Here is a 27,566-nt window from a genome sequence, read left to right as displayed (position 1 = left end):
GACCTAATAGGCTGTGGTTTTATAAGTCTCACCACAGACACGCTTTCTGAGGGGGAGGACAATGGGAGGAGGAAGTAATACACAGGAACGCATGGCCTGCATCTTGACAGGAAGCAGGAAGCGGAGGGAGCCCAGGGCAGAAGGAAGATGGAAGGGCAGGCGGATGCCACTGTCCTCTCACCACCTGCCTGTTCTGGTTACTTCTCGGGGTGCTTTCCAGAAACCCTTTTCCTTTTCAAGAAACCCATCCTAACTGACCACAGAAGATGCCCGTGCTGAGACTCGCACTGTGAGGCAGGTGTGCACAAAAGCCCTCTCGGAGCAGGAACGTGCTGGACCACTTCCTGCTCTAACATCAGTCAGAGCTCATTCTCAGCCAGGCCACTTCTGCATTCCTCCTCGGGGCTTTCGGGGGCTTTTTTTGGACAGTGCCCTGCAGGGCTTGGGTACTAGCACAGATGCCTCAGGAGGCACGAGTGGAAGCTGGGAGCTGCCCGGGCAAAGCGAGAGGGATCCCAGGCCTTGCCCTGTGTCAGCCAAAGCTCTGCTTTTCATGTATCAACTAGACTGGCCCCTGAGAATCCACTTGAAAGGAGGATTCCATAGGTGGGAAAGGTTTGCAAATCACAGCTTTACCTCAGTTCAATCAATGCAAAAGCAAAATTAAAATGCATGCCCCCCACAAAAAAAGAAAACGAGGGTGAACAAGTGTGCACTGCAGCTCACGACCTAGCCTTCACTTTCCTCGAACTTTGCCGTTCACGGACGCCCTTTGCTGGACCCGGCAGCTTTGTGCTGCTCTGATACCCCCCCAAAGGAAACGACCAATCACCAGACCACAACAGGTGCATGGACCCCCAGCACCTTCCCTCAGACTCCCCTCTCAGAGGAAAGTAGGGCAGTTTTCTTCCCAGTGGGGGTCTCCCTGAGGCATCCATCCTATTTCTCATCAGAAGGCGAAAAACTCAGGTCCATCTGGGACCTTAAAAACCAGCACGTGGGGCGAGCTAAGACCCAGTTATGAGTACTAGTAACAAAGCTTAATACCTGACAGAGCAAGGCACGCAAACAAACCCGCCCAAGGATCTGGCCACACACCTGAGTGTTGTTGAGTCCACAGCCAAAGAGAAAAGCATGCTTAGGACTTACAGGAGAAAAAGGAAACGTGAAAAAGAAAAGTGGAGAGAGGGAGTCTTAAGTTTCCTCGGAGGTCCTCCACCACCTGCAGAAGTGCCCCATCCAGAACAGGCAATAAAAGGAAGTAAGGAGACTGCCCACCCCTGGCCAGGATCCTGTTGTTTTATTATGCAGACGCACGCATCAGAGTCCACTGAGGTCCAGCTGGGGGAAGAGTAGCAGGCAGTAAACCAGGAGCCAGAGGAAGATAAAGGACATCGTGTCTGGCTGCTGGACGAACTGCATCAGCGAGTCGCTCTGTGGGCTGTGGATCTCTTGCAGCCCAGCTTCTTCCAAGTTGTTGGCCTTCCTGCAGGAGGGGAGACACACCAAGGCAGTCACAAGTGGGTCCCCAGCCCAGTGGAGCCCCCTCCCTCCCTGTACGCCAGCCTCACTGCCCAACTGGAGAGCTGAGGGCTTCCCAGTGAGGTGCAGACCCAGGCGGAGGGGGCTGGGTCCCGGGGTGCTTTGAGCTTTCAACCCCACTCAGTTCATCTTCACAGCGCCAAGAGGGAGGCACTGTTAGCCCCATTCTGCAGATGGGTATACTGAGCCTCATGGAGAGGGGGAGGGAGGGGGCTTGCTCAAGGCCATACAATGACTTTGTGATACAGCTGGGACCTGGACCAGGTCTACACCCAGTCCAGGATGCTTTCCCTTACACCGCAGTGCCCTTAACGCAGAGTTAGAAGCTGATGCCTCTTTGTTCTTCCCTAGGAACAGAGGAGACTTCCTAAGGAATCTGAAGAAAGAATCGGAGGTTCCCTGATCATTTAAAAACAGCCATCAGCAACAAAAAGACACACCTCTGTACCACCAAGTTTTTGTTTTTGTTTTTGGAATCTAACCTTGCAAATAATTACCAGGTTACCAGATTTTGGTCAGATGTATCTTTCTTCTCTTATTTTAACAGAAGGTAGTGCTAAAGTGACATTTTAGTTTTGCCTGGTGGAGAAAGCCCAGAAGGGGACTGTGTGGTGGTGACAGGAAAGGGTCAGAAGCCATAATCTGATTGCAGTTGGGCTTGGGGGCCTCTGCTTGCAGATGCATTTGTAGAACCTAGAGTGTAAGCTTCTCAGGGTCATTTGGGGCTTCTCAGGGTCATCAGGGTGATGGAGATTATGAGAAGCAAAAACTACCTCCTCCTCCCTAGACCATCTCCTGATACAGTGAAAGGCCAGGCCAAGAAGGGATTAAACCTTTGCCCTGGTCTGGAAACTGAGCGATTCCCACACAGATAACAGACAACGGACAGAATTTCTTTCTCCTCCTTAAAACTGTTTTTAGAGAAATTTTAAACTGTATATTTTTATTGCAAGGGTAATAAATGCTCAAAAGCATGGAAAACACGACTGTACTTCTCAACCTTGCAGGTTCAGTTTTCAAAGACTCTATCTCATAAAAGCTAAAAGTACTATTTTCCTATGAGGATGTCAAACCTGGTGGAAAACGTGAATTAATATTGCCATTTTATGGCAGGGGAGGGAAACAAATCTTGCCTCTTTTTTTAGTAGCCAGACAGGTGGACTTGTAAAGATTACACTCCTGGGTGTTGGGCAATTTTCAGACAAGGTCTCTCCATTCCAATCATCTAAGTCCTTCCAAGCCAATTCAGATCCGTGGCAAATATTTTTAAAAACTCAATTAAATTAAGTGATTCAATAACTTTAACAGAGATAGGGGCATCTCAGAGTTGTCAGAGTTTTAGATTTCTCTGCCTGCCTATGTTCTAAACGGGCCGTGTTACAGCAATTCGACACTCTTAGTCTAGGTCATTTTGTTCTCCAACAGTAAGAAATACTTTCATAGACATCCTGGCATGTTTGCATTCCCTCTTCATGTCTGTTCTGATGCCACAAAACTGTAAAATCAGCTCAGTGAGCTTCTGAGTATTGTACCTGCAGTGGTGACACAGAATGAACACAGTTGTCAGGGGCTACTGCGTTTAGAACACACACAGTATCCCGTCCCTACCTCTTCTGCCTGTATCTGCCTCGGAGGGCCAGCTTATACCACTGTGTCATCTAAATACAGCCACAGGCTCATGACCCAGACCTGTCTTTAAACCGAGTCATTTTCTGAACCATGCCCTGCCCATCAACATGAACTCATATCTAATTTCCCCTCCCACTCATATTCAATTTCCACTCATTTTTTCCAGAACGGGTATTTTCTTGCATGAGTCCAGACTATTAATACTGTTATCCAACACAGCCTTGTTGGAGAATAGCCACCCCCAGAAGGTAGGCTGCGTAATTAAAGAAAAAATATCCTTTTAAGCCCCACCAAGCTTGGACCACTGCCACCTACCTGGTTAACGTTCGGTTTCTTCTGTCATCCTGATCTGGTGCGTTCCTCAGCTGAACACAGCTAAAACGATCCTACAGTGAAATTTATAAACAAAACCCCACAACCCAGTTAGTAAAGATGAAATCTCTGAAACAGAAAATGAAGTGATTTTAAACATACAGAGTCGAGCATGCCATGATTTTCTCAATCTTGCGAACATCAAGTTCCAAAGTAAAATGACTATGCAGTGTTCTACGTTATTCCCACGGGGGGACGGAAGGGTCCCCTCCTCCATAACAACCTGAATCAGGGCAAGCTGTGGATCCCAGGGCTTTGGGTCCCAACACATCCACAGCTAAGAGGTTGCGAAGACAAAGTGAACCCTCTGCTTATGGGGCACCTCTGTCTTTGAACGTGATCTTTCTGGATGTGTGTGCAGGGGTGGGGTCTTAGATGCGTTTGTTATGACAAAGATGCCTTTGGGCTTTAAAATCATCACTTTATTTACATCCCCTATTGCCCAAACTGGACATCTGATCGGACTATGCTTAGTGACAAGGTTTCAATTTGCTTGTCTTCTATCCCAAAGCATAGCTGTTGCAAGTCAGTAATTTCAAAGCTCTGGGCTGGGGAGGAGGAAGGATGGAAAGGAATTGATTAGCAGGGGCCGGATGAAAGAAGAAGAAATTCACATACTAACCGATTCCGAAGACCTATTAGCATGTCGTTGAACGTAAATGCTGGAGTCACTGTGACTTGTCCTGCAAAATAAACACACGTTTTGAATTGGTGCCACCAAGAACTTCTTGCTGCCCCCATCCTGAGGCTGCCACATGTGGAGTTAGGCAAGCTCTGATTTCTGACCTAGTGATGGAAATGAGACATGGTATCCAGTAGACCCACTCGGGGTGGAGCGTGTTTACAAACAGCAGGATGATGTGAAAGGGACACACTGAGCCCTCGTTAACAAGAAAAAAAAAGAAAAAAAACAGTGAGAAAGAATTTCAAATAGAAAGCAGACCACATATTCTTAAAAATCATAGGATTTGGGGGCAGGAAGGGATCTCTTTTTCTAAGTATCCCGTAGTCTTGGAACTCACCAGATGTCCTCTGCAAGCTAAAGTCAGACCTGGGCTGAGACCTGGGCCCTGGACTCCCTTTGCAGTGTTCCCTGCTGTGCACAGGCTGCTGACTGCCTAGCTCTTGGGCTGACCACCTCTTTTCCTTTCATACACGAGAAGGCTAATTTTCTGACTATATCTTTGAGGCTGATGTGTTCCTCTGATCTTCCAATAAAGCTGGCTCACTCAGGGCTAAGGCAAAAAGATACCCAACCAGAGGCCTGGGCTGTCATCCTGGCTCCTGGATGATTAACTGGCAACCCTGGTCAAGTATTTACATCTCTGATCAGTTTTCCTTATCTGTGAAATGGATCATCATTCCCACCCTACCTACTTCATGGAGCTGGCGGGGATACTAGCCTACTGCAGGTCAAAGTGGCCCTGCCCTATTGCTCCACAGGAGAAAGAGGTGTTGCATGTGGATGGGCCTGATACAGAGACAGTCGTGTTAGTTTCCTCAAGGCAGACCTACTATGTGGCATTATGGGGTCTGGGAAAGAGGCACCTGACTCACGAGTTTATTCCCATGATTGGCAGCCTTGTTGTTCCCGCCCATGGCTGTCCTCCAAACATCCCCAAGCTCTTCCCTTTCCTGGGGCACGTTTCCAGCTAGCAGGTTTTGAGCACCTACTACATGCCAGGGGCGGGGCTAGGCCTAGGGAAACTTCAGTCCTTTTCCTCAATCCAAAGCCTGTGCTAGTTTTTCCTGGCTGGTATCACAGCACAGAAATGAAACAAAATGCACCTACAAAGAAAAAAATAGGGCTTCCCTGGTGGTGCAGTGGTTGAGAGTCCGCCTGCCGATGCAGGGGACATGGGTTCAGGTTCGTGCCCCGGTCCGGGAAGATCCCACATGCCACGGAGCAGCTGGGCCCCTGAGCCATGGCCGCTGGGCCTGCGCGTCCAGAGCCTGTGCTCCGCAACGGGAGAGGCCACAACAGTGAGAGGCCCGCGTACCGCAAAAAAAAAAAAAAAAAAGACACTGGTGCCTGGAACCCAACAGTGCCCATAAGAGTCAACTCAACAAGTGGTCCTGGAAACACAGGACCACTCTCCACTCCCCCCCAGACCACATATTTGTAATGTTTTCTAGTAAAAAAGCTCATCCCTGGGGGGGGGGTGGATCTCATTTTTCCCTCTCCCCCTTTTTTTTCAGTATGCTTTCTTGAAGGTGGTTTTTGTGTTATAGTCAAATCACTATGAGACGTATTCATGTTTGCATCCCGAACTTCATTCTTTCAGCAAAGCATGATCAGGAGGCTACTGTGTGCGGGGCCCCGAGCTAGATGCTGAGGACCCACTCCTCCAGGAGCCTGCCGTGGACTGCGAGCACAGCCATTCACTCATCATCCCCCGCGAAGAACTCTTGTTCTTTGGATGCCGACTATAAGGCAGGTGCCGAGCTAAATGCTGGGATACGCTGGTGTGCCCTCCCTGCCTCCAGGGAGCTGGCTCACCGTCTAGGGGAGGAGCAGGTGATAAATACATCCTTCCATAAATGATTATAGAAATTATTGCTTTGATCAATGCTGTGGAGGAAAAGAACAGAGGCTATGAGAATACAGAAAGGGGAATCAAAAATAGGCTGGAAGAATCCAAGAAGGCTGCTTGGAGGAAGTGGTAGTGGAGCTGAGACCCAAGGGAGCAGGCAGGGGACAGAGGGTCCTCAAGGATGAAGGAACTTATGTTGGGGGGCATTCCAGGACCTCAACTAAGGCCAGGGTGCTTAGTGTGCTAGGGATGGGGGAGAGGGTGACCGAGGGTGGACGGAGATGAGGCTGGGGGACAGGCCACGAGGGGTGGGGTCCTGCAGGCTCTGGACCAGCGGCCTTTCTGCTGAGACCAACGGGAAGCCAAGGGGGTGACTGACAGCCAGGAAAACATCCTGTGCCTTCCCTGGGAAGAGAGATGCCGGGGCTCTCTCATTCCATAGTCTCGGCCAGGCAATGACCTCTCTGAACTCAGTTCTCTCGAGTGTAAAACGGGGAGGGCAGGTGAGACGGCCGTGAGCACAGGACGGGCGCCGGGGTGCGCGTTCATTCGTGGGCATGAGCGCCCCTCTATGCTGTCTGATTACTTTTGGCGTGTAGCTTCTACCTCGGCGAAAATGCTTCATAATAGCTACAGCTTTGCCTGACGTGAGATGGGATGGAGGAACTGGGAGATCGGAGTAAAACCTTTGCACTGAAAGGTCAGCCAGGCCTCACGCCCACAGACACCGAAATACCGGTTTAGGTTTCCACATCCCTCCCCCACGGTTCCATCTTCACCGGGGCAGGTTTTGCTGGTCCTTCCGAAGCAGCACGCACCCAATTCACTTGCTTTGCCCCACCATGCCCCCCTGGTCTCTCCTCCCGTGCCCCCTCGCATTCAACAAATATTACCTGAGGTGCCTGCTACGTGCCAGCTGTTCCTCAGGCTGTTTCTTCCACTTGGAAAGTCCCGTTTCCCTCTCCCAAACCCAAATCCCACTCATCCCTCAAGGCGGAAGTCAAATGACATCTCAGCGCCTAGGCTGCCCTGACCCTCTCCGCCTGCCTCTGAGGTCTCACCGGGAAACCTCACTTGCCTCTCACACCTAAGGTGCCCACCCAGTCCCAGCAGGATAGACGGAGCACGTCTCCTCTCCCTCCAGCTGGGAGATCCTGGAGGGCGGAGCCGTGGCGGACCTCTTCCGAAGTCCCCATGTCCCCATCACGTAGTGACCGCTCAAAGACTGCTTAGGGAGAAGCGGGGCAGTCTGGCAAATGACCAGTGGCCCCTCCTGAGTTCTGGTTGAGTAGATGACAGCCCTGGACCACTTGCCTGGAAGCGCTCATCTGCACTTAGGGCGGGGTCGGGTCCAGCTGCACGTGAGACATAGACGTCTGCCGGCTAGTCACAGCCAAGGGCAGGCAGAAGGACTCTGGGAGTCACGGGCTAAGGTAGCAGCAGCCTTCCGTGGTGCCTTGAGCCTGCTCCCCCGGGCTCCCGTCTGCCCTCCCTTTGTCCCCCACAGCTCAGCACGGGAGCCAAGAGGAGGGCAGGTGGGAAGCAGGGCACCGGCCGGCCTCTCCTCCGGCTCTCCCTGTATGCGCTTCCCCCACTCACTCCCCCAGGGCTTATCTCAATAATTTCCCTTTACATCCAGCATGGCTCACTCAGCACAGCCAACGCGGGGTCACAGAAGGAACGTGGACCATGGCACCTGACAGGTCTGGGTCCAAGACCCCAGCTGTCCCATCTCCTAAGCTGGGAGGTACCCTCCAAGCTTCCCAGCGATGCACAATCCCACCTACCTGCCTATCGGGGTGCCCACGAGAATTGATGAACACATGTATGGGAAATGCCCGATACATAAGGGCTTGTAAATGGTGATCTTTGTGATGATGAGGGATAATGGGGAGAGACCAGGGTCTTCTGACATTCAGCAGCTACCTATTTTCCCCGGGACAAATCCGGACCATCCAGTGGCCTCAGAGTGACAGAGCAGATGTGTGCTACACGCTTCCTGGCACTCAGAGCTCAGTATCCTCCCTGCCTCCTCCTCCCCTGTGGTGAATCGACCACCCTTACTGCCTTGGACCCAAACTCGTGGGTGAAGCGGTCATATTAAAGTCCAGCTTCCATGCGACAGTGATACATGGTCCCCTCCACGCATATGCAGTGCCTCCCTACTGATCCTGTAAGATGCTTATAAACGGCTAAGTTTGGTCTCTACCTAGCCTGACCGTAGGTTATCAGGGGCCACAGACGGCCGGCAGAGTCTCCAAGGCTATTACTTTTCATACCCGACCCCTATGTACGGTTCAGCCACCTCTCTGCTCACTGCCAGTTTCCACCCAAAGCTCCTTGGAGTGAGGAGAGAAGGCAAAGTTCAGGGGCTTCTGGTTTTGCTGATTACGGGCAGGTCTGATATTGTTTGGGGGAGGTCAGTGGGGGAGCCCAGGTGTGAAGAAAGAGGACTTTGCCTGAATCTGTTTCCCTTGCTGTCCAGCCCCACCCCTGCATCCCCCATCCAATCAGAAACTGGAAATGGGATGAGTTCAGAGAGTAGCTTCCCAGCTCAGGCTCTGGGGTGAGAAGTTGTTAATCAAATACCTGGAAAGGACATTGTGGTCACAGGTGTCTTCTTCCAGGTCATCTGAGGAGCAAACAGTTCCGGGTGCTAAAAATATTGAACTTTCTACGTGGTCCACATGTTTTCTTTTTTCCTTTTTTTTACTGCTGATCGGTTCTTCCATTACCTTTTCTTCTAATGGGTTTGCTAAGTTTTCCGAGTTTGGAAATTCCTGGGACTGAAGGATATGACAACCAAACACAAGTCAGAATTTTATGCTGACATGTTGAGTGCGTGACACCACCCAGCAGCACCCTGCTCCACCTTGACTCCGAGGGCCAGCTAGGGTGCCCCTTCCAATCCTGCCTCTTCCATGGGTTCCTTCCAGCACAGCCCACCATGGAGGAGAAGCCCACCCGAACTGCTGCTCCCCGGGCAGAGTTCCAAATGCTCCAGACTAATTGATCGAAAACAGCATGGGTTTTACAGTCAGTAAGACCTGGTTTCAAATCCTGGCTAAGTCAGCTATCTGACCTTGAGCAACTGACTATCTCTCTGATCCTTGGTTTCCTTGTCTGTCAAATGGGTATAATGATTATCAGCCTCTTCCCACTATACCACAGTGCTTCCTATAAAGGACGTCCCTCACAATGGACAGTGGTTGGACCCTTCACACAACCGTCATCCACTTAAACAGAGGAACAAATCCTAGAGGCCAGGTGAGCCAAGGGGTGTGAAGGTGGCTCCTGTGTTTGGAGAGATGGATCTTCACTGTGCTTTTGGCCGAAGGTGTATGGTAGTGCCACCTTTGTAGCATTTATATGATAAGGAAGATCTTTGACCTCCACCCCCCCGCCCAGGCACTCTGAAACCCACCAGTGATGCCCCCACGTGAAATGGAGAAGCGTGAGAATTGCTGGCAGCACCTCTCAAGCATTCTCACAGGGGCTGGAAAAACCTGCTCAACAGGTGTCCCAACAAGAGGATCAGAGTGGCCGGCCGTGCAGCCCAGGAGAACAAAGCTCCCTGCAGAAATTAAAACCGCCCTCAGCAATCTGAAAGGCCAGTTGCTCCTCCATCATCAAGGAGCAAATGCTACCTTTTCGGAAAGGTGAAATGAGGAGAGGACTCATTTTCTTAAAGACTAGAAGTAGAACTTGCCATTTTCTAGTCCATTTAGAAGACAGTTTTCTCTTTTCTTTTTAAAGAAGGGCCAGGTATCAGAGAAATTCTCCACCCCCTGTCATCCTCTCGGTCAGGAGGCAAGTCCTCCTGGGCTGCACCCCTTCCCCTCCCCCGCCCCTGCTCACTCACAGGGATCAAGACTAGGGCTACACTCGGGAGCCAATGGCAAGGTGTGCTTGGGAGCAGTGGGCACCTGCTCGTCGGACGCCTAATCTGAGTGCCCACAGGCCACACTCCATCACTGGGGGAGGGGAACTCAGGCGCTCATTAGCCATTCTAAGTCACACAGAGGGGCAGAAAGGCAACTCAGGGCAACCCCAGTCCCCTTTCTTTTGTTCTAAAAGAACTTTTGGCCTGTAATAATCCAGAGAATCACCCCAGTTGCTGTTGTCGTCCCCCAACCTGGGGACCCCGAGACCTGATGTCACTGAGGGGCATTTCTCACCCCGCCGGATCTTCGGGTCTCCCACAGGACAAGCCTGCTCTGACAGACAGCAGACTGAGGGCTAGGGGCAGGGGACAGGACTAGGTTCCTTGCCCCTGGGCGGAAGGGGAAGGTGGCAGGCAGGCCTCTTGCACCTATGGAGCCACCCAGCCCTCTTCTGCAGCCGAAAACGGACAGAGAATGGGTGCTCGGCACCAAAGGATAGGTCCGGCCACACGTGGCTTCTAGACTGTTTAGTGTCAGAGAACTCTGCGGCCCCCAGTGCTCGGGCAGCTACTCCCCACCGCCTGGAGCTGGCAAACCCATAAACGATGCTACCATTTCTGGTCCATCTAAATCCTAAATGCCTTTTAAGGCTACTCAGATTCCCCTTCTCCTGCAGCCTCCCCAGGGCAAGGCTTTGTCACCCCTCCGAGCACCTTTGGGCCTCCGCTGGGTCCTGTCCTGACTTCCTAGCACCTCAGGGTTTAATTTACCTGCCCTCACCTGATACCCCAAACTGTCATGCAATGCACCTTGTTTCCTGTCAGGCTGGCCTCTGGAGCCCAGAGATTAATACACAAATGCTCACTCTCTCCCAGGAGAGAAAATCACAACCCACGAAAGCAGCAGCAGTCCACTAGAGAACCATCGAGAATGTTATCACTATAAATGGAAGAGTGACCGCTCTGCCTGGAGAGGGGCTGGGCGGGCTCCCGGGAGGGGGTGCTGTTGGCATTGGGCTTTGAAGATGAGTAAGCGCTCGCCAAGCCAAGTGTGGGGAAGGGCGTCCAGATGGGGGACCAGCTCCAGCAAAGCCCAGAGGCAGGCTGGGAGGCAGGGAGGAGGTGGGCTTGTCCGGAGGGGAGGGCGGGGAGGGGCACCCAGAGGGACATGCAGTCAGGGTTCCCCACACCCTCTCACTGCTCACTCTGGGGGGCCCCTCTGAAGCTGCTGGGCCAGAGGACGTGGAGACACGAGGTGGCAGAAGAGCACGTGCCCAGCTGCTCCGGCTCAGAAGTGCGCGTCCGCCTTGCCCTGTCTACACAGCCCACTTCTAACCACAGGAGCCAAACAACAGTGCTCAACAGGCAAAAGGCCTTTAAAAATCAAGGCTGGAGTCCAGTGTGAGGTCTGGCTTGGTTTTCACTAAGCGCATGCTAGGCAGAGCTGCGATTACTACTTAAAGTGATTTCTGCTACTACTATGCTGGACCCTCAAGCACCTCAAGCACGACCTCATCAGATCTCCTTGGCAGCCTGTGGGCAGGGCCCAGACTAGGGGGAGGCCAACGAGGCACCCAGGGAGCAAAATTGACAAGTGCTCCTCTCGGGTGCTAACCCTGACCTTGCCTGAGCCTGAGTGAGTGTCTCCTTAAATTCTGGACCTGGGATGCCTGTGAGGGAAGCTGCCTTTCTCTATTTTATGGAGGAAGAAGCCGAGCTTAGGAGAAGCACAGAATTCCCCACTCAGCGTTCCCGAACCCGCAGTCAAGTACCTGGTGGTCCTGCACGGGGACCCTCTCTGCGTCCTCCCTTGGCTGGTGGTCCTCCTGCGGGGATGGCGGCCTGGGTTCCGAGGCTGGTCTGGCATCCTCCACGATGCTGGCCTGGGGGTGGTCCTTGCCCAGCCCAGGGAAGCTGCAGCTGCTCTGGGAGGCCTCGGCCTCCCTGGCCTCATCCTCCCCAGCCCCCAGGCCCGGCAGATACCCCTCTGGCTCTTCGAGGTCCACTTCTTCGTTTTTCAAATCCTCCATGCCTTCTGCATAAGCCTCCAAAACCTCAGCCAGGGGAACCTCATAATGCGGGTAGTAGAAAAGGTCATGGGGGATGATGGAGATCCTGGAGAGTGGTGGAGACGGCTTGAAATCCAGGCCTTCTTCGCTGGAGCTGCAGAGGGTCTCCAAGCTGCTGCTGCTGCTTGGTGGATTGGAAGGCAATTCTCCCCCAAGGCCCCGTGGGCCCTCGGCTTCCCCGTCCTCCTCACCCCGACAGCGCCAGGGGGACTCGTGCTTGGCCTTTTCTGGCTTTTTATCCACCGGTGCCTCCTCAGGGGCCAAAGAATAGCCTTGGTCTTCTGGTCCAGGATCCTTGTGAGGTTCCTGCTGGTTGGGCTTTATGGGGGGCTCATCCACATCTGTCTTCCTGTGGGCAGATTTACCTCTCCTTTTACACAACTTCTCAGCACTATCCTCTGACACCTCCTCCTCGGCAGGTTTTTTCTCATGAGGCGAAGGAACCTCGTAGAAAGCCTGGCTGGTGGAGGGAAAATCTACGAGGTCGCTGTTAAATTTCGAGGCTTTTAATGGTATGCCTTCGAAAGAGTCTTCCTTATCCATAGCTTCTACAGTCAGCAGCTTAACCTTGATCTCCATGGAATCGGCCACAATGGTATCCTCTCCCAGAGTTGAGGGGGAACGGCCCTCTTCCCCTGGGCTAGCTGCCCTCTCCGACGCCCCATTCCAGGAGGGAGAGGTCTGGGGAGTTGGAGGATGACTGACCTTACCATCCACTGAAGACACGTCGCTGGGGGCCTCACTGGAGGCTGCTTCCAGGATCTCTGGGGCCTCCTGTTTCGGTGTTTCCTCAGCAACCTCAGCTGCCAAGACCTGTCCGTCCTGCTTGGACGACTCCTTGGTCTCTCTTGGGCTTCCTTCGAAGCGAAGGTCTGGACTGTAGAAAGGGTCCCTACTGCAGGAGGCATCCCCGTAGGTGTCAGCCTCAAAGTGCACAGTTTTCTTGATTGGCAGAGAGGTGGACCTCTGGCTGTCCTTTCTGGATGATAAGATGGAAGATTCTGGAGCCAGCTCGCTGGTGCTGTTGATCTGCCCTGGTTGGAGAACCTGGTCAATGATCTGGTGCATGAACTCAGAGCAGCTGTCTGCCAGCTCCCGGCTGGTAACGCAGGGCTCCTTCACACCCTCAGGCTTGTCACAGACGAAGACTTTGGAGGGTGGCGGGTGGCTCGTTTCGTGGTTGACGGTGTAGGCACGCTCCCCATTCTCAGTCAGAAGGAAGACGGTGCTCTCTTGTTCAGAAGGGGTTTCTCTGATGCGAACGAAGGTGGATTCAATAGGGGCTTCTTTGTCGGAATCCGCAAAATCCTCCTGCCAAGAAATATAGGGCAACGTGAAATCAGCAGAGCGTCTAAGTGTCACGTAACGTCCCCTCTCAAAACACAAACACCGAAGTGGAAAAAGCACTTCAGAAGGAATGGAGTGTTCTGATGCACATGTAGACTGGCAAATGACTATTGCTCCTGCTGAAATGTGAGAACACCAAAGTTAAAAAGAATGTGGGGGTTTCGCTGGTGGCGCAGTGGTTGAGAGTCCGCCTGCCGATGCAGGGGACCCGGGTTCGTGCCCCGGTCCGGGAAGATCCCACATGCCGCGGAGCGGCTGGGCCGTGAGCCATGGCCGCTGGGCCTGCGCGTCTGGAGCCTGTGCTCCGCAACGGGAGAGGCCGCAGCAGTGAGAGGCCCACGTACCGCAAAAAAAAAAAAAAAAAAGAATGTGGTTTTTTGTTGTTTTTTTTTTTGTGGTACACAGGCCTCTCACTGCTGTGGCCTCTCCTGTTGCAGAGCACAGGCTCCGGACGCGCAGGCTCAGCGGCCATTGCTCACGGGCCCAGCCACTCTGCGGCATGTGGGATCTTCCCAGACCGGGGCACGAACCCATGTCCCCTGCATCGGCAGGCGGACTCTCAACCACTGCGCCACCAGGGAAGCCCCAAATGTGTTTTTTTAAAGCTATGGCTGCAAAGACATATCAATGAACTGAACTCTGGAGAAGGATGAGCCCTTCCTAAGTGAGCAGAGATTGTCCGTGACTTCATACCTGTGGGCCACTGCCTGGTCTGGGTATGGACAGGAGAGCGAACTCATCCGAGATAAGGAAAGATCAGCTAAATATTTAGTGATTGTGTGGGCTGGCATGAGAGATTGAAACTAGAAGGGGCCCAAACACAAAACTAGTTCTCTTCATATACTAATTCTCCCACACAGGGACTTTTGCTAAGTAAGATGCAGCTGAATTATTCACAATAGCTAAGACATGGAAGCAACCTAAGTGTCCACCAAAAGAGGAATGGATAAAGAAGATGTGGTGTATATATTTACACACACGCGCACGCACACACACACACACACACACACACACTGGAATATTACTCAGCCATAAAAAAGAATGAAATAACGCCACTGACAGCAACATGGATGGACATAGAGATTATCGTACTAAGTTAAGTGAGGCAGACAGACAAAGCCAAATATCATATGATATCATTTATACATGGAATCTAAAATATGATACAAATGAACTTATTTACAAAACAGAAACAGACCCACTGACATAGAAAACAAACTTATGGTTACCAAAGGGGAAAGGCAAGGGAGGGATAAATTAGGAGTTTGAGGTAAATATATACACACTACTATATATAAAATAGATAACCAACAAGGACTTATTATATAGCACAAGGAACTATATTCAATATCTTGTAATAATCCATAATGGCAAAGAATATGAAAAAGAATATATGTATGTAACTGGATCACTTTGCTGTACACCAGAAACTAACATAACATTGTAAATCAACTACACTTCAGTTAGAAACAAAAAGATGCAGCAGCTGAGAGCAGGGCTGAAAAGCAGAGAGCAATCTTGCTGGTACTGCAGAGCTTGGCTCCCAATGCACTGGTAGGGAGAGTGGATTGACCTCATTATACAATTACTTGAAACTGGAGGGCTGAAATTAAATAAAACTGCAACAGAACCCTTATCAACTCTTGAGAAGGTCAAAATGATCAGCTCCTCATTATAGGCCCTTGTTTGGGAAAGGGCTCTATTCTCTGGGGGGAAAATGTCATCTACCTCAACTGTACTGCTCTTTTGTACACCAGGTTTAGCATAAAATAAAAAAAATTTAAGACACAAATAAGCAAGAGAAGAGACCCATAATCAGCAGAAACAATAGTCATTAGAAGTAGACCCAGAGATAACCTGGGGTTAGAACTAGTAAATAAAGAGTCTAAAATAACTGCTTAACCTATACTATAAGAAATACAAAGGTTTTTCTTCAGGCTGAAGGAAAGGATCACAGATGAAAGCCTGGAGCTGAAGGGGGGAATGAAAAGTACCTGAAATGGTAAATGTATGGCCAATATAAAAGACTATTTTAAAAGTTTTCTTAAAATGTCTCCTGTTTAAAGCACAAATAATACATGTGCAGAAGAAAGTCAGGCAATAACAGCACAAAGGAATGGAGAAGAGGTCAGTGGAATGAAATAGTTGCATATATACAAATATATAAATATGCGTTTTATTTAATGTTGTATTATAGTAATCCTAAGTAGACTGAGTTACGTTCAAGATGAATATTATAACCCCTAGGAAAACTACTAAAAAGATAAAACAAGGAGATGTTGTTTTAAAGCCAACAGAGGAGATAAAATGGAAACCAAAAAAGTAATTGAGGGCTTCCCTGGTGGCGCAGTGGTTGAGAGTCTGCCTGCCAATGCAAGGGACACAGGTTCGTGCCCCGGTCTGGGGGGATTCCACATGCCGCGGAGCGGCTGGGCCCGTGAGCCATGGCCGCTGAGCCTGCTCGTCCGGAGCCTGTGCCCCGCAATGGGAGAGGCCACAACAGTGAGAGGCCCGTGTACCACATAAAAAAAAAAAAAAAGTAATTGAATAATCAGAAAAACAGTTAGAAAGGAAGGACGGGGGAGCATAGAACAGATAGGACCAATAGAAAACAACAAGCCAGCTGGTAGACTACGTGAAGTAAATGGTAAAAAAATACACGAATAAAATGACACACTAATTCTTGTCAGAATGGATAAAAAACAAGACCCAACTCTATACTATTTGCAAGAGATGTGCTTTAAACATAAGCGTACTCTGAAAGGAGAAAGATGGTAAAAGATGTATCACACAAACACTAATCCTAAGAAAGTTGGTATGGCTATATTCCTGCCAGACCAAGGACACTCCAAGACAAACTAAAATAAAAATAGACATAAACTGATGATGTCGTCAGGAAGAGACAACGGTCCTACATGTGTGTACATGTGTGGCAGGGCTTCCACACACATAAAGCAAAAGCTGACAGAACTGAGAAGCGCAACAAATCCACAATCATGAGTCAGAGAGTTTCAACGTTTCTCCCTCACACTCATGGATAGGAAAAGCAAAAAAAAAAGTCAGTATGTCCCTAGGATATTAGAACAGCATATTACCCAACTCAACCTAATTGATATTTAAAGACTGTCAAAGCTTTCACTGCACAAGACACATTCTTTGCAAGTGCATACGGTATGTCTACCCAAATAAACCGTACGTCGGGCCATAAAGCCAGGCACAGTGTCTGGTACGCGGTCAGGGCTTAATGAATGTTTACTGAAATGTACTAAACTCAGTTGAATTGTTAAGCTTAAAAAAAACAGCAGTTTAGGGGGCTTCCCTGGTGGCGCAGTGGTTGAGGGTCCGCCTGCCGATGCAGGGAACACGGGTTCGTGCCCCGAGCCGGGAGGATCCCACATGCCACGGAGCGGCTGGGCCCGTGAGCCATGGCCGCTGGGCCTGCGCGTCCGGAGCCTGTGCTCCGCAGCGGGAGAGGCCACAGCAGTGAGAGGCCCGCGTACCGCAAAAACAACAACAACAACAAAAAAAACCCAGCAGTTTAATGGGAGTCTAGATTAGCTGGGATGGCTCATCTGTATTCCCCTGGGGATGTGAATGGACTGTTCTGTGGTGATGCACTGTGTTCCGTGAGTCAGGATGACCTACACCAGGTATCATATCTTGTTCAACCTCTCTTGCCCCAACCCTAGTCTCTGACCCCAGCACTGGGGAGGATCCAAGGGTCAGATCTACTGAATCCTGGCCGTGACCCTGACTCACACAAATATCATAAATTTTAGTTAATTTTAAACTCTGCCTACAGCTTAAGAGCTCAGGGCTAATAAAAGCCCTGGTGCCTAGTATTTCAGAATTTAGTAATGGTCTATGAAGATTAAAGTACAAAATAATATCACCACCATTTTCTGGGCATCAACTGCTGTGCCACGCACAGGAGTAAGTACTTTATGTATCTATTTATTCTTCACGTAACTCTGAAATGTGAGTCATCTTTCCATTTTACAGATGGCATCTCATAGAGACATGTATCAGAGAGGTTAAGTAAGCAGCTCAAGGTCACACAGCTTCAAGTGGAAGAACGGACATTCCAGCCGGTGGAATGCCTGCTTCTAAAGCACCCTGGAAAGTGATCTGTGGGCCAGAAACAGATGGGAAACACACACATAGGTAGGGACTGGAATGAAAGCCACATCCTGGGGAAGACCCAGTCTGGCTCTTCTGAGCTATGCCAAATGGGGTCTCAGTTTCAGCATATGTTGTAAGGAATCTAAAAGCCTGAACTTTGCAACCGCAGAGAACTGGGATCAAACCCCAGCTCTGCACTTGGTAGCTGGGCAACCCTGGAGAGCTCTTTAAGCCTCTTAGAGTACCTGTTTTCTCTTCTACAAAATGAAAATAATGATACCAAGTCAAGTGGAATTGCAGAGGTGGCAGTCAGCCCAGAGACACAAGGGATGGTTACCTGACAAGCCTCCAGCTACAAGAGCAGCCCATTCTCCCTGCAAGTATTAGCTCTTGATGCTTTTTTCCTTTTTGTCTAGTACGTCTAACTACCTGAAATGATGATGTGTTTGCTGACTTGTCAACTGTTTTCTCTATTAGAACAAAGCTACAAAAGGTCAGGGACCTCATCCATCTTTTTATTGCTAAGTTCCCCTGTGCCAGCAGTAGGTGTTCAGCAGATTTCCAGTAAATTCAATAAAGGACTGTTGTTATCCTTGTGATCAGCGTTATTATCATCTTGGGCTTATGCACGGGTTGGCTGGAGGTTCAACAGAGCCATGACAACTTCTAAAAGGTCTGATTCTGGGGCTTCCCTGGTGGCACAGTGGTTGAGAGTCCGCCTGCCGATGCAGGGGACATGGGTTCGTGCCCCGGTCTGGGAAGATCCCACATGCCGCGGAGCGGCTAGGCCCGTGAGCCACGGCCACTGAGCCTGCGCGTCCGGAGCCTGTGCTCCGCAACGGGAGAGGCCACAGAGGTGAGAGGCCCACGTACCGCAAAAAAAAAAAAAAAAAAAAAAAGGTCTGATTCTGCTCCAAAAAGTCTGTCACCAAGTATACTCAGATTCTGAAAATAAAAAGGCATGCTTTTGAATGGTCACTGCCTATGAGGACTTTTCACATTCTGATAAAATCTGGTAGACTGCTAAAATGTTCCATCTGACATCTAGGAAGATCAAGTAGCTGATTCATAATACAAGTGGGCATCTCTTCTAATCTTAATAAAGTTTGGGATGGGAAGGTTTGTAAGAGGTGTGCCTAACTTCCCACTCTGCTTTTAAATGTCATACACGTTATCTATGATTTTGAAATGAATAAGTGGCAAAGCAACGCTCAAGGTGCTTGAGATCGAGTTTTGACCCTTACGGCTGTCACACAGAACAACACAGCCCGAACCCCAAGCTTCATGTGATCGCCAGCTGATGGAAATGTATGGTTTCTGAATTATAGGTAAGGAAAACAGACATACGGCTTCCAACTCCGGGCAATGTTCTAGAAACTGAGCCACGTAAGTCACGATGGACTGCTCGTCTGGCGTGTCAACCATGATGTCTGTTAAGAGAGACACAGGAGTTAGAAGGACACGCAAAACACGGTTTTTATTTTATTTATCTAAAACATTTTTAATTAAAAAATTGTTTTCCAGCTTTATTGAGGTATAATTGACAAATGAAAATTGTATATATTTAAGGTGTACAACATGATGGTTTGACATACATATACATTGTGAAATAATTCCCACAATCAAGTTAATTCACACATCCATCACCTCACAGAGTTACCTTTTTTGTTTTTTGGGTTTTTTTGGTGTGCTGAGAAACCTTAAGATCTACTCTCTTAGCAAATTTTTAGTACACAATACAGTATTATTAGCTATAGTCACCATACTGCATGTTAGACTCCCCAGAACTTATTCATCTTATAACTGAAAGTTTGTACATTTCCCTACTTTTCCCACCCTACCCCCAACTCCCAGCCCCTGGTAACCACCCTTATACTCTCTGATTCTATGAGTTTGGCTTTTTTAGATTCCACATATAAGTGAGATCATGTAGTATTTGTCTTTCTGTGCCTGGCTTACTTCACTCAGCATAATGTCCTCCAGGTTCATTTGTGTTGTGGCAAATGGCAGGATTTCTTTCTTTTTCATGGCTGAATAATATTCCATTGAACATACCCACTGCATTTTCTTTATCTCGTCATCCACTGTTGGACGCATTGGTTGTTACCATACTTTGCCTATTGTGAATAATGTTGCAGTGAACACCGGTGTGCAGATATTTCTCCAAGATTGCAATTTCATTTCCTTTGTTTTTGTTTTTTTTTGTTTGTTTTGGGGGGGCTTTTTTTTTGTTTTGGGGGGGTTTTTCGTCATGCAGTGCGCCTTGTGGGATCTTAGTTCCCTGACCAGGGATCAAACTCAGGCCCACAGCAGTGAAAGCACTGAGTCTTAACCACTAGACTGCCAGGGATTTCCTGAGGTGGTTGGTTTATTTTTGTTTTTTTAAAAATTTCATTTCCTTTGGATATATATTCAGTAGAGGGTTTGCTGGATCACATGATTGTCTATTTTTAATTTTTTGAGGAACCTCCACACAGTTTTCCGTAAGAGCTGCACCAATTTACATTCTCACCAACAAGAACACACGGTTTTTACATGGGATCTTGGGATGCTTGATCGTGAAGGATCCCACAGACCAGGGAGGTTTTTTCTCTTTATTGTGCACTTCAGGAAATCTAGGCCCAGAGAAGGGGAATGATTTGAGTGAAGCCTCACAAGTGGCTGATGAGCAGAGAAGGTGGAATGAAGACTCCAGCTCTCCGTGTACCCAAGATTCTGTTGTTCTCTACTGTCTTAGTCCCTCCCTGCCAGCAGCCAGCTCACTGCCTGCCCCATCAGCGAGTCTGTTGAGCTGGGACCCTCACGCACTGCCAGAGGGAGTCCTAAGTTAGCCTAATCCACATGGAAGGCGATTTGACAGAGATAACCAAGTGCCCTAAAAAGGTGTGTACTTTCTAGCTGTGTCATTCATTCCGCTGTTGGGACCTGGTCCTGGAGGAAATAATCTGAGATGCACACTGAGCTTTAACCAATAAGATGTTCATCACAGCGTTATATATAAACATGACTATTCTGAAAGAACCTCGATGTCCACCAGTAGGAAAGAGCTAAGTAAATTTTGGTGCACCCACTAAATGGACCATTATGTGGCCAATAAAAATATGTAATGAAGACCTCCTCTCAGCATACTTATGTCACAATTATAATGTTAGGTTTAAAAAAAAGTAGGCTACAAAACCACACATACACTGAATGATCCCAATTAGGTAAAAAAATTGTAATTAGATGTAAGGAAAAATACTGGGAAAATGAGCTCAGTGGCAGGAATACAGGAGATACAAAAACGACTTCATTAGATGTTTCCGTATTCTCCAGATTGGACGGCAGGTGTTACATACGTAAATATATATATATATTACGAAGAAAGAGAAAGAGAGAGAGAACCACATCTACCTTCTGGCTCCAGGAGCCTGGGGATGTGAAGGGCGTCGTGAGCGATGCTGAAAGCCTTCTCTAGATTTTCCCGCATGGAGTCTTCTAGCGCCAGCTTCATGTCGACCAGGCTGGGGTCGATGGCCTTGATCACTGCCAGGAAAGCCAGCCCGCTTCTCCAGCTGCCTGCAAAGTCCTGCACCGCCACGCCATACCTGAGGAAAAGGAGCAGCCTCAGTGCAGGTCAGTAAGCAGACTCGAGGATGCCTCGCTGGCCTCCGAGCGGGGCTGGGAGCTGCTGACCTGGGGAGGCCAAGAGGCCCCAGGCCCTGAGGATCGGGATAGCTGCACTGAACCATTGGTATTTCCTTTTCCAGACAAACAGGATAGGAAGGTGTACAGCACACGAGGAGACATAATAGAACATAATAGACATATTATGTATAGACATAATAGACATAATAGAACCTTGTGTTTCCCAATTCCCAGATATATACATATTTATACACACATATATATAAAGGAGTCATTTTATACACTGTTCCTTTTATCAGTGATATTCAAAATGCAGCAAACATAGATGTGTTGTGTAAAAAAATGGAGCCAGAAAGACCCAAGTTCACACTCGGCTGCCCCACTGTGCTTCCAGTGCTGTGGCCTTATAAGCCTCAAACTCATTTATAAAACAGGGCAGCTGTCATGGGCAAGTATTAGGTTGAATCCCCCAAAACGGCCATGTCACGTGGACAATTTAATGTGCAGTGCAGATGGCACATGAAAGCCACTCACTAAGGGATAGCTAATGTCATGATTAATATAAATAAAATCATAACATTAAAAGTGACAAAGATAGATAATCCTGCCAGGCACTAATTTCCTTTGGACTCCATCCTTTGAGACCATATCCGCCCCTGTCAATCTCTCAACTGTGATCCCTGAACTCTCTTTTAAAAAAAAATCCTGGGGCTTCCCTGGTGGCATAGTGGTTGAGAGTCCGCCTGCCGATGCAGGGGACACGGGTTCGTGCCCCAGTCCGGGAGGATCCCACATGGCGCGGAGTGGCTGGGCCCGTGAGCCATGGCTGCTGAGCCTGCGCATCCGGAGCCTGTGCTCCGCAACGGGAGAGGCCACAACAGTGAGAGGCCCGCGTACCGCAAAAGAACAAAACAAAACAAAAAATCCTGTTATTTAGAAATCATTTGAGATTCATAAGAAGTTGCAACAGCAGTACAAAGGGCCCCTGTAGACCCTTCACCCAGCTTCTTTCAACGGCAGCATCCTACGTTACCGGCGTGTGTTATCAGAACCAGGACGCCGACGTGGGTACAGGGCTATTAAAACCACAGACCGAATTAGGATTTCATTGGCTTCAGTGTCACGGGGATGGTGTAAGTGCCGTGACATTTTGTCACAAGCACCCATTCCTGTGACCAGTGCCACAATGGCGATACAGACTGTTCTACTCCCCTCAAAGGCCCTTCCTCTCTGTTATAGCCACCCTAACTCCTGGCAATGAGCTCACTTTTGGTTGATTTATTTTAAAATACCATTTACTGGTTGCTCACATTAATCAACTCTATCACGCTTAACCCCTTAATCAAAACCCCAAAGATCCAACTTCTCTCTCATCTTTTATTTTTTCCTGCCATCTTTTGTTTTCTTTCTTTCTTTCTTTTTTTTTTTTTTTTTTTTTTTGCGGTATGCGGGCCTCTCACTGTTGTGGCCTCTCCCATTGCGGAGCACAGGCTCCGGACGTGCAGGCTCAGCGGCCATGGCTCACGAGCCCGGCCGCTCCGCGGCATGTGGGATCCTCCCGGACCGGGGCATGAACCCATGTCTCCTGCATCGGCAGGCAGACTCGCAACCACTGCGCCACCAGGGAAGCCCTTTTCCTGCCATCTTTTATTTCCATACACTGGGGAGCCAGGATCCGCTGCTGAGCACTTACTAAGTGCTGGTACTCTGCAAGGTGCTTTCACAGAGTTTATTTCATTTAACCCTAACTCTCCCATAAGGGGGTGAATGGTAAGTCACCATCTTAACAGATGCAGCTTAGAAAGGTAAGAGATTCACCAGGGTCTCCCCAGTCTGGAAGGGGTTAAACAGAAGGCCAGGAACTTGGTTCCAGTTCACCTGTCTCAGTTTTGGAAGGGCCAGACCTGACTCTGATAGGTTGCAGCCTTTATCGTTACTCGTTTTTAAGTAGGTACAGACTCTGAAAGATACCCAGAAGCTTAATAATAAATGTGTCCATGTTATTAGGATCCAAGGACCATCCCCACATTGGGGTTTAATGTGTTGAAGGCCCCTGGGATTTCGATTCAAATTCTATCATCAGCTTTCTGCAAACCAAACATGGGGTGAGTATACAGTTTTGTGGCAGAAACAGAAACTGACAGAATCCCTTTTCTGAGGGTCTATGTGAAGCTCCGGGCACATAACTGAGTAAACGGTGATGCCCTTTTTCTTAGCCCTCCTCCCCCTGCCTGGCAGCACGGGGTGCTGGGGAACAGGGCGTGCGGCTTACTTCCTTGTTTTCCTCTGCACCCATGTCAACAGTGTCCTGATGGCCTTCCTCTGGTCTTTCACCGATATCACCGCACTCCTCTCTGCGGTGGGCGTGGGTGGGAAGGAGGAGTCTGAGTCTGTGCCCCCCGAGCCGGGTGACAGGCTGGAAGACGGAGAATTTCTGCTGAGGTTGCCGGTGAGTTCTTTAATCTGGAAGGAAAACGGTGTTTCAGACCCCGGAGGCAGACCCAGCTCGGTCCCTCGGGGACCCCGGCTGGAGGGACCAGCTGTGCAGAACTGGTTCTCCAGATCGGGAGAAACCCCTTCCTGAGGGTCGTGTGTCGGGGGTCAGGGCAGTACTCATGATGGCCTGGCTGTTTCTTGTGGCTTGTGGTGCGTGCAGTGATGCTTTGCAGGGAAAATCATGTCTTCCTGGAGTCTCTTTAGCTCTGGCCAGAGGCTGCAGATGAGGTCTTCCTGACCTGACTCCACCTACCCCTACCCCGTCCTTCCATGGCCGTCGCTCCCAGAGTGCATCATGCTGTTTCAAGCCCCACCGCCTGTGCTCACCCAGGTCCTGCTGCCTGGATGTCCCTCCCTTCCAACACTGAACTCCTGGCTACTCAAAATGTGCTCTTACCACGGGGTGCCTGTGAGAAATGCAGAACCCCAGGCCCCGCCCCAAACCTACGAAATCAGACTCTGCATTTCAATACCACCCGCATACCAGGTGATTGGTTTGCACAATAAAGTCTGAGAGGCACTTGTCTAGCGAACTCCTCATTCTTTAAAACCCTGCTCTGGTGTCACTTTATCCAGGAAGTGTTCCCCTCCCCCCTTCCCCCTCTGAGATAGTTGCCCCAGCTTGGAGCTTTTACAACACTCTGCTCATATGCTGACCATGGCCTGCACCACAGAATTCTATAATATGGGACTGACTTGTCTGAGACACCAGAAAGTCGTGAGAGCAAGACTTTGTATGCTCAGAGCCTGGCACATGGGAGAAACTCACTAGACATTTACCAAATAAATGAATGACGATCCAGAGTGGAGTTAAGGACTTTTTACACATTTCAGGACGTTTCCAGTCTATCAGGGAGTTGAAGAACAAACATCAGTAACCGAAGCCTGTATATGACACTGTACAATTGACAGAGGGCTTTCCCACGTAGCATCTCTTGATGCTCACCACATATTTGGAGCACTGCTACCATTTCACAGATGTGGAAACTGAAGCTCAGAGGGAGCCTTTGGTTTTATAAGTTCAAGGCTATTGTCTCCAAGCCTTGTTTGAGCTCATTCTTCTCTAAAATGTAAGCATGAGCCTCCGTGAAGATCATTTTTATGCTTGGGAGACCCATTAAGCAACGAGCCACGATTTTCTATTTCAAAAGAGGGGGATTTTAGAAGATAAAACATCAGCTCACTCCCTCCTACTCAGGAAAAAGAACCTGAGCACAATTTGAAATATCCCCTTCATACTCCAGCCACAGACCCTGCCCTTGCTCTATAAAACCTGCATTTCCAGATGGAGGCTGAGGGTGCTCAGGATGGAAAAGCAAGGTCTTTCCTGTCACACACACCTCTTCCTAGAGCTATCTTTGGACAGGCTCTTTAACCGTATCGGATGAATACAAGTCATTTTAGGAAAGTAACTCTACCAAGTTCAATTTTTGGTTGGAAGGATTCCCCAGCTCTTGTGACACTTTAGAACAAAATTACTTTTCGAAGTAAATAGTTAACTCTTCAAGTACCAAGAGGAGAACAGAGCTCACGTCACTTTTAGAATCACAGGAATTCAAAACCTTTAGCAACCAGGTTCTTCCAGTTCTTTCCCAGGAAACAGAAACGTCGAAATCTGTTAGAAACGAAACCTCACTGTCTCCCTCCATCCAGCTCCACTCTTGTGCTGCTGGAGATCATTACCGTGTGTTACAGGAAAGAAATGACTTTACCTGGAAGAAGAGGATGATGTTCCAGATCAGCCCAAGGACCAAAGAGGGGTTGCCATCTGCTATTTCTGCCGCGTCGATGCTAACCAGTTTTACCTGGAGAGAAGCAATTTATAAGCTTAACAAGAGTGTCCAAACAGGATGCAACGTGTTATTTTCTGATGCTGTCGTCGTGGGCCTGTTTCTCTTTCTCACCTGTGCTGTTCGGTGCTGCCCCAGGCCACCTCTCAGGGACCCCAACCTACAAAAGTGTATGTAAGTGTGTCTAATAAACACGTGCATAGTACTTCGCACGCGCAGACACTATTCTAAGCTCCTTACAAGTGTGCATCCTCCCAGCTCATCCTCACAACCCCACATCACAGATTCTTCTATTATCTCTGTATTTCCGGTAAAGAAATTCCAGAGCAGTCAATGTAACGTGCCCAGGACACACACCTAGTAAGAAAGTCATCCTTTTCCAAGAACAGACGGTAAATGCCCAGGGGCGGTCTGTGTACTACACTAACACCAGCAAACCTCCAGATTTATAACACGTCTTTGGATAAACGCAGCACTGACATCAGCGATCAAGGAACACGGACAGCTAAGACAATTATCCATTACTCATTAGAAATAGTGCGTGGGGATGAGGCCGCTACCCAGCGTTTCTGCATCTTTCTGCAACATTCCGTAACAAAATACCCTACTGACTGGTTCAAATGGGCATATTTGAGAAACAAACCCTTAAGAGATTACGTGATTTATTTAACTATGTTCTGACCGCAGAGGATCGCCCTTGGCGAATGCCTGAGGCACTGGTTTTCAAAGTGTGGTCCCTGGACCAGCAGCATCAGCCTTGTCACCTGGGAACTCCTTAGAAACGCAAATTCTCCCCCAGACCAACTGAATCAGAAACCCTGGGAGGGGCCACGATCTGCATTTTAACCGGAGCTCCAGGTGATTCTGCTACACGCCTGGGTTTGAGGACCACAGCCCTAAGCCATCATTTTACTCCGCAAACAAAACCTGAGTATGTAGATCAGGGGTCTGCAAACTTCTGTAAAGAGCCAGAGAGTAAATATTGAAGACTGCAGGCCACATCCATCTGTGTCACTTTTTCCGCCTCTTCATCCTTTACCACGCTTTCCAAATGTAAACTCCATTCTTCAGGGGGAGGAGAGCAGAAATCAAGTAAATCAAGGTAAACTTTTTCTTTTCTGTTTTTGGCTGCGTCGGGTCTTGTTGCGGCACGCAGGCTTCCTCTAGTTGCCGCGAGCGGGGCTACCCTTCGTTGCCGTACGTGGGCTTCTCATTGCGGTGGCTTCTCTTGTTGCGGAGCATGGGCTTTAGGCACACGGCCTTCAGTAGTTGCGAAGCATGGGCTCAGTAGTTGTGGCGCACGGGCTAAGTTGCTCCGCGGCATGTGGGATCTTCCCGGACCAGGGCTCGAACCCAGGTCCCCTGCATTGGCAGGCGGATTCTTAACCACGGCGCCACCAGGGAAGTCCCAAGGTAAACTTTCAAATCCAAATTTGATTCATAAGATTCTGCTCAGGAGACTCGGGAAAGAAAACACAAAGAGAGCGTCTCACACAAATACTTCTTTCTCTCTTTCCTTTGGGGCTTTAAGAAAAGATGGGTCTCTGATCCTACCAGTTCATCAGGGGTTTCTGACCACACCCGTCAGTAGGGCCTGGGCTTTCCTAATCACAGATGAGAATCCTGAGTCCCTAGCTCAGGTGTGTTTTGCAGGTTGATGCCCAGAGAATAATCCAGAGAGCACAAGCTCATCACTGGCGGGTTAGAGGCTGAAGGAAGTTGTCAATATTGTGAACAACAAAGCCAATCAAATTCAGGCCCAATAGTCCGTCCATATTCATCACGGCCACATGTCCCATGGGATGAATCACCTGCGGTCTGTGGCTGATCGTGTACCCTGGACCTGTGCTCTGGCAGCTCCCTCCGTTTTTGTGGCTCACTGATCACATCCCAGCACGGGGGAGTCACATCAAAGCACTTAGTCAAGGTGACAATCCTGGCCTTCACTACCCCCTGGAGGAAGCCCAGCATGGCCTCTGAGCTGAGGTTCATGAAAAGTGTCCCAAGGTGAGAAATCACAGAGCTGCCTTGTAGGGATGTGGGGACTAGGACGGTGCACCCTCTTGGGACAGGGAGGGGGGGCGGGGAGCAGCCGTCACCTTTGGAGAATAAAGCGCTCTCCTGGCCACAGGGACTGGGGAGCCTGGCTGAGGGA

The 27,566-nt window shown here is 49.3% G+C and overlaps 1 protein-coding gene across 1 annotated transcript in view; it reads right to left on the bottom strand.

Annotated features, from left to right (window-relative positions):
* Window positions 1-1,320: 1,320 nt before the first annotated feature.
* Window positions 1,321-27,566, bottom strand: part of CLMN (calmin) — a 117,691-nt gene continuing 91,445 nt past the window's right edge. Inside the window, exons 5-13 of the mRNA XM_060097909.1 lie at window positions 25,334-25,426; window positions 23,398-23,588; window positions 20,892-21,085; window positions 18,846-18,928; window positions 11,733-13,340; window positions 8,667-8,863; window positions 4,166-4,226; window positions 3,487-3,557; window positions 1,321-1,486 (exon numbers count right to left, since the gene is read on the bottom strand). Of these exons, the coding sequence (XP_059953892.1) occupies window positions 1,321-1,486; window positions 3,487-3,557; window positions 4,166-4,226; window positions 8,667-8,863; window positions 11,733-13,340; window positions 18,846-18,928; window positions 20,892-21,085; window positions 23,398-23,588; window positions 25,334-25,426 (2,664 nt within the window). The remainder of the gene's footprint in view (window positions 1,487-3,486; window positions 3,558-4,165; window positions 4,227-8,666; window positions 8,864-11,732; window positions 13,341-18,845; window positions 18,929-20,891; window positions 21,086-23,397; window positions 23,589-25,333; window positions 25,427-27,566) is intronic.

Source organism: Mesoplodon densirostris, chromosome 4, assembly GCF_025265405.1.
Source record: "Mesoplodon densirostris isolate mMesDen1 chromosome 4, mMesDen1 primary haplotype, whole genome shotgun sequence".
NCBI classification, from domain to species: Eukaryota; Metazoa; Chordata; class Mammalia; order Artiodactyla; family Ziphiidae; genus Mesoplodon; species Mesoplodon densirostris.
Note: the sequence above shows the minus strand (reverse complement) of the source record. Positions and strands in the feature narration are given on the sequence as shown.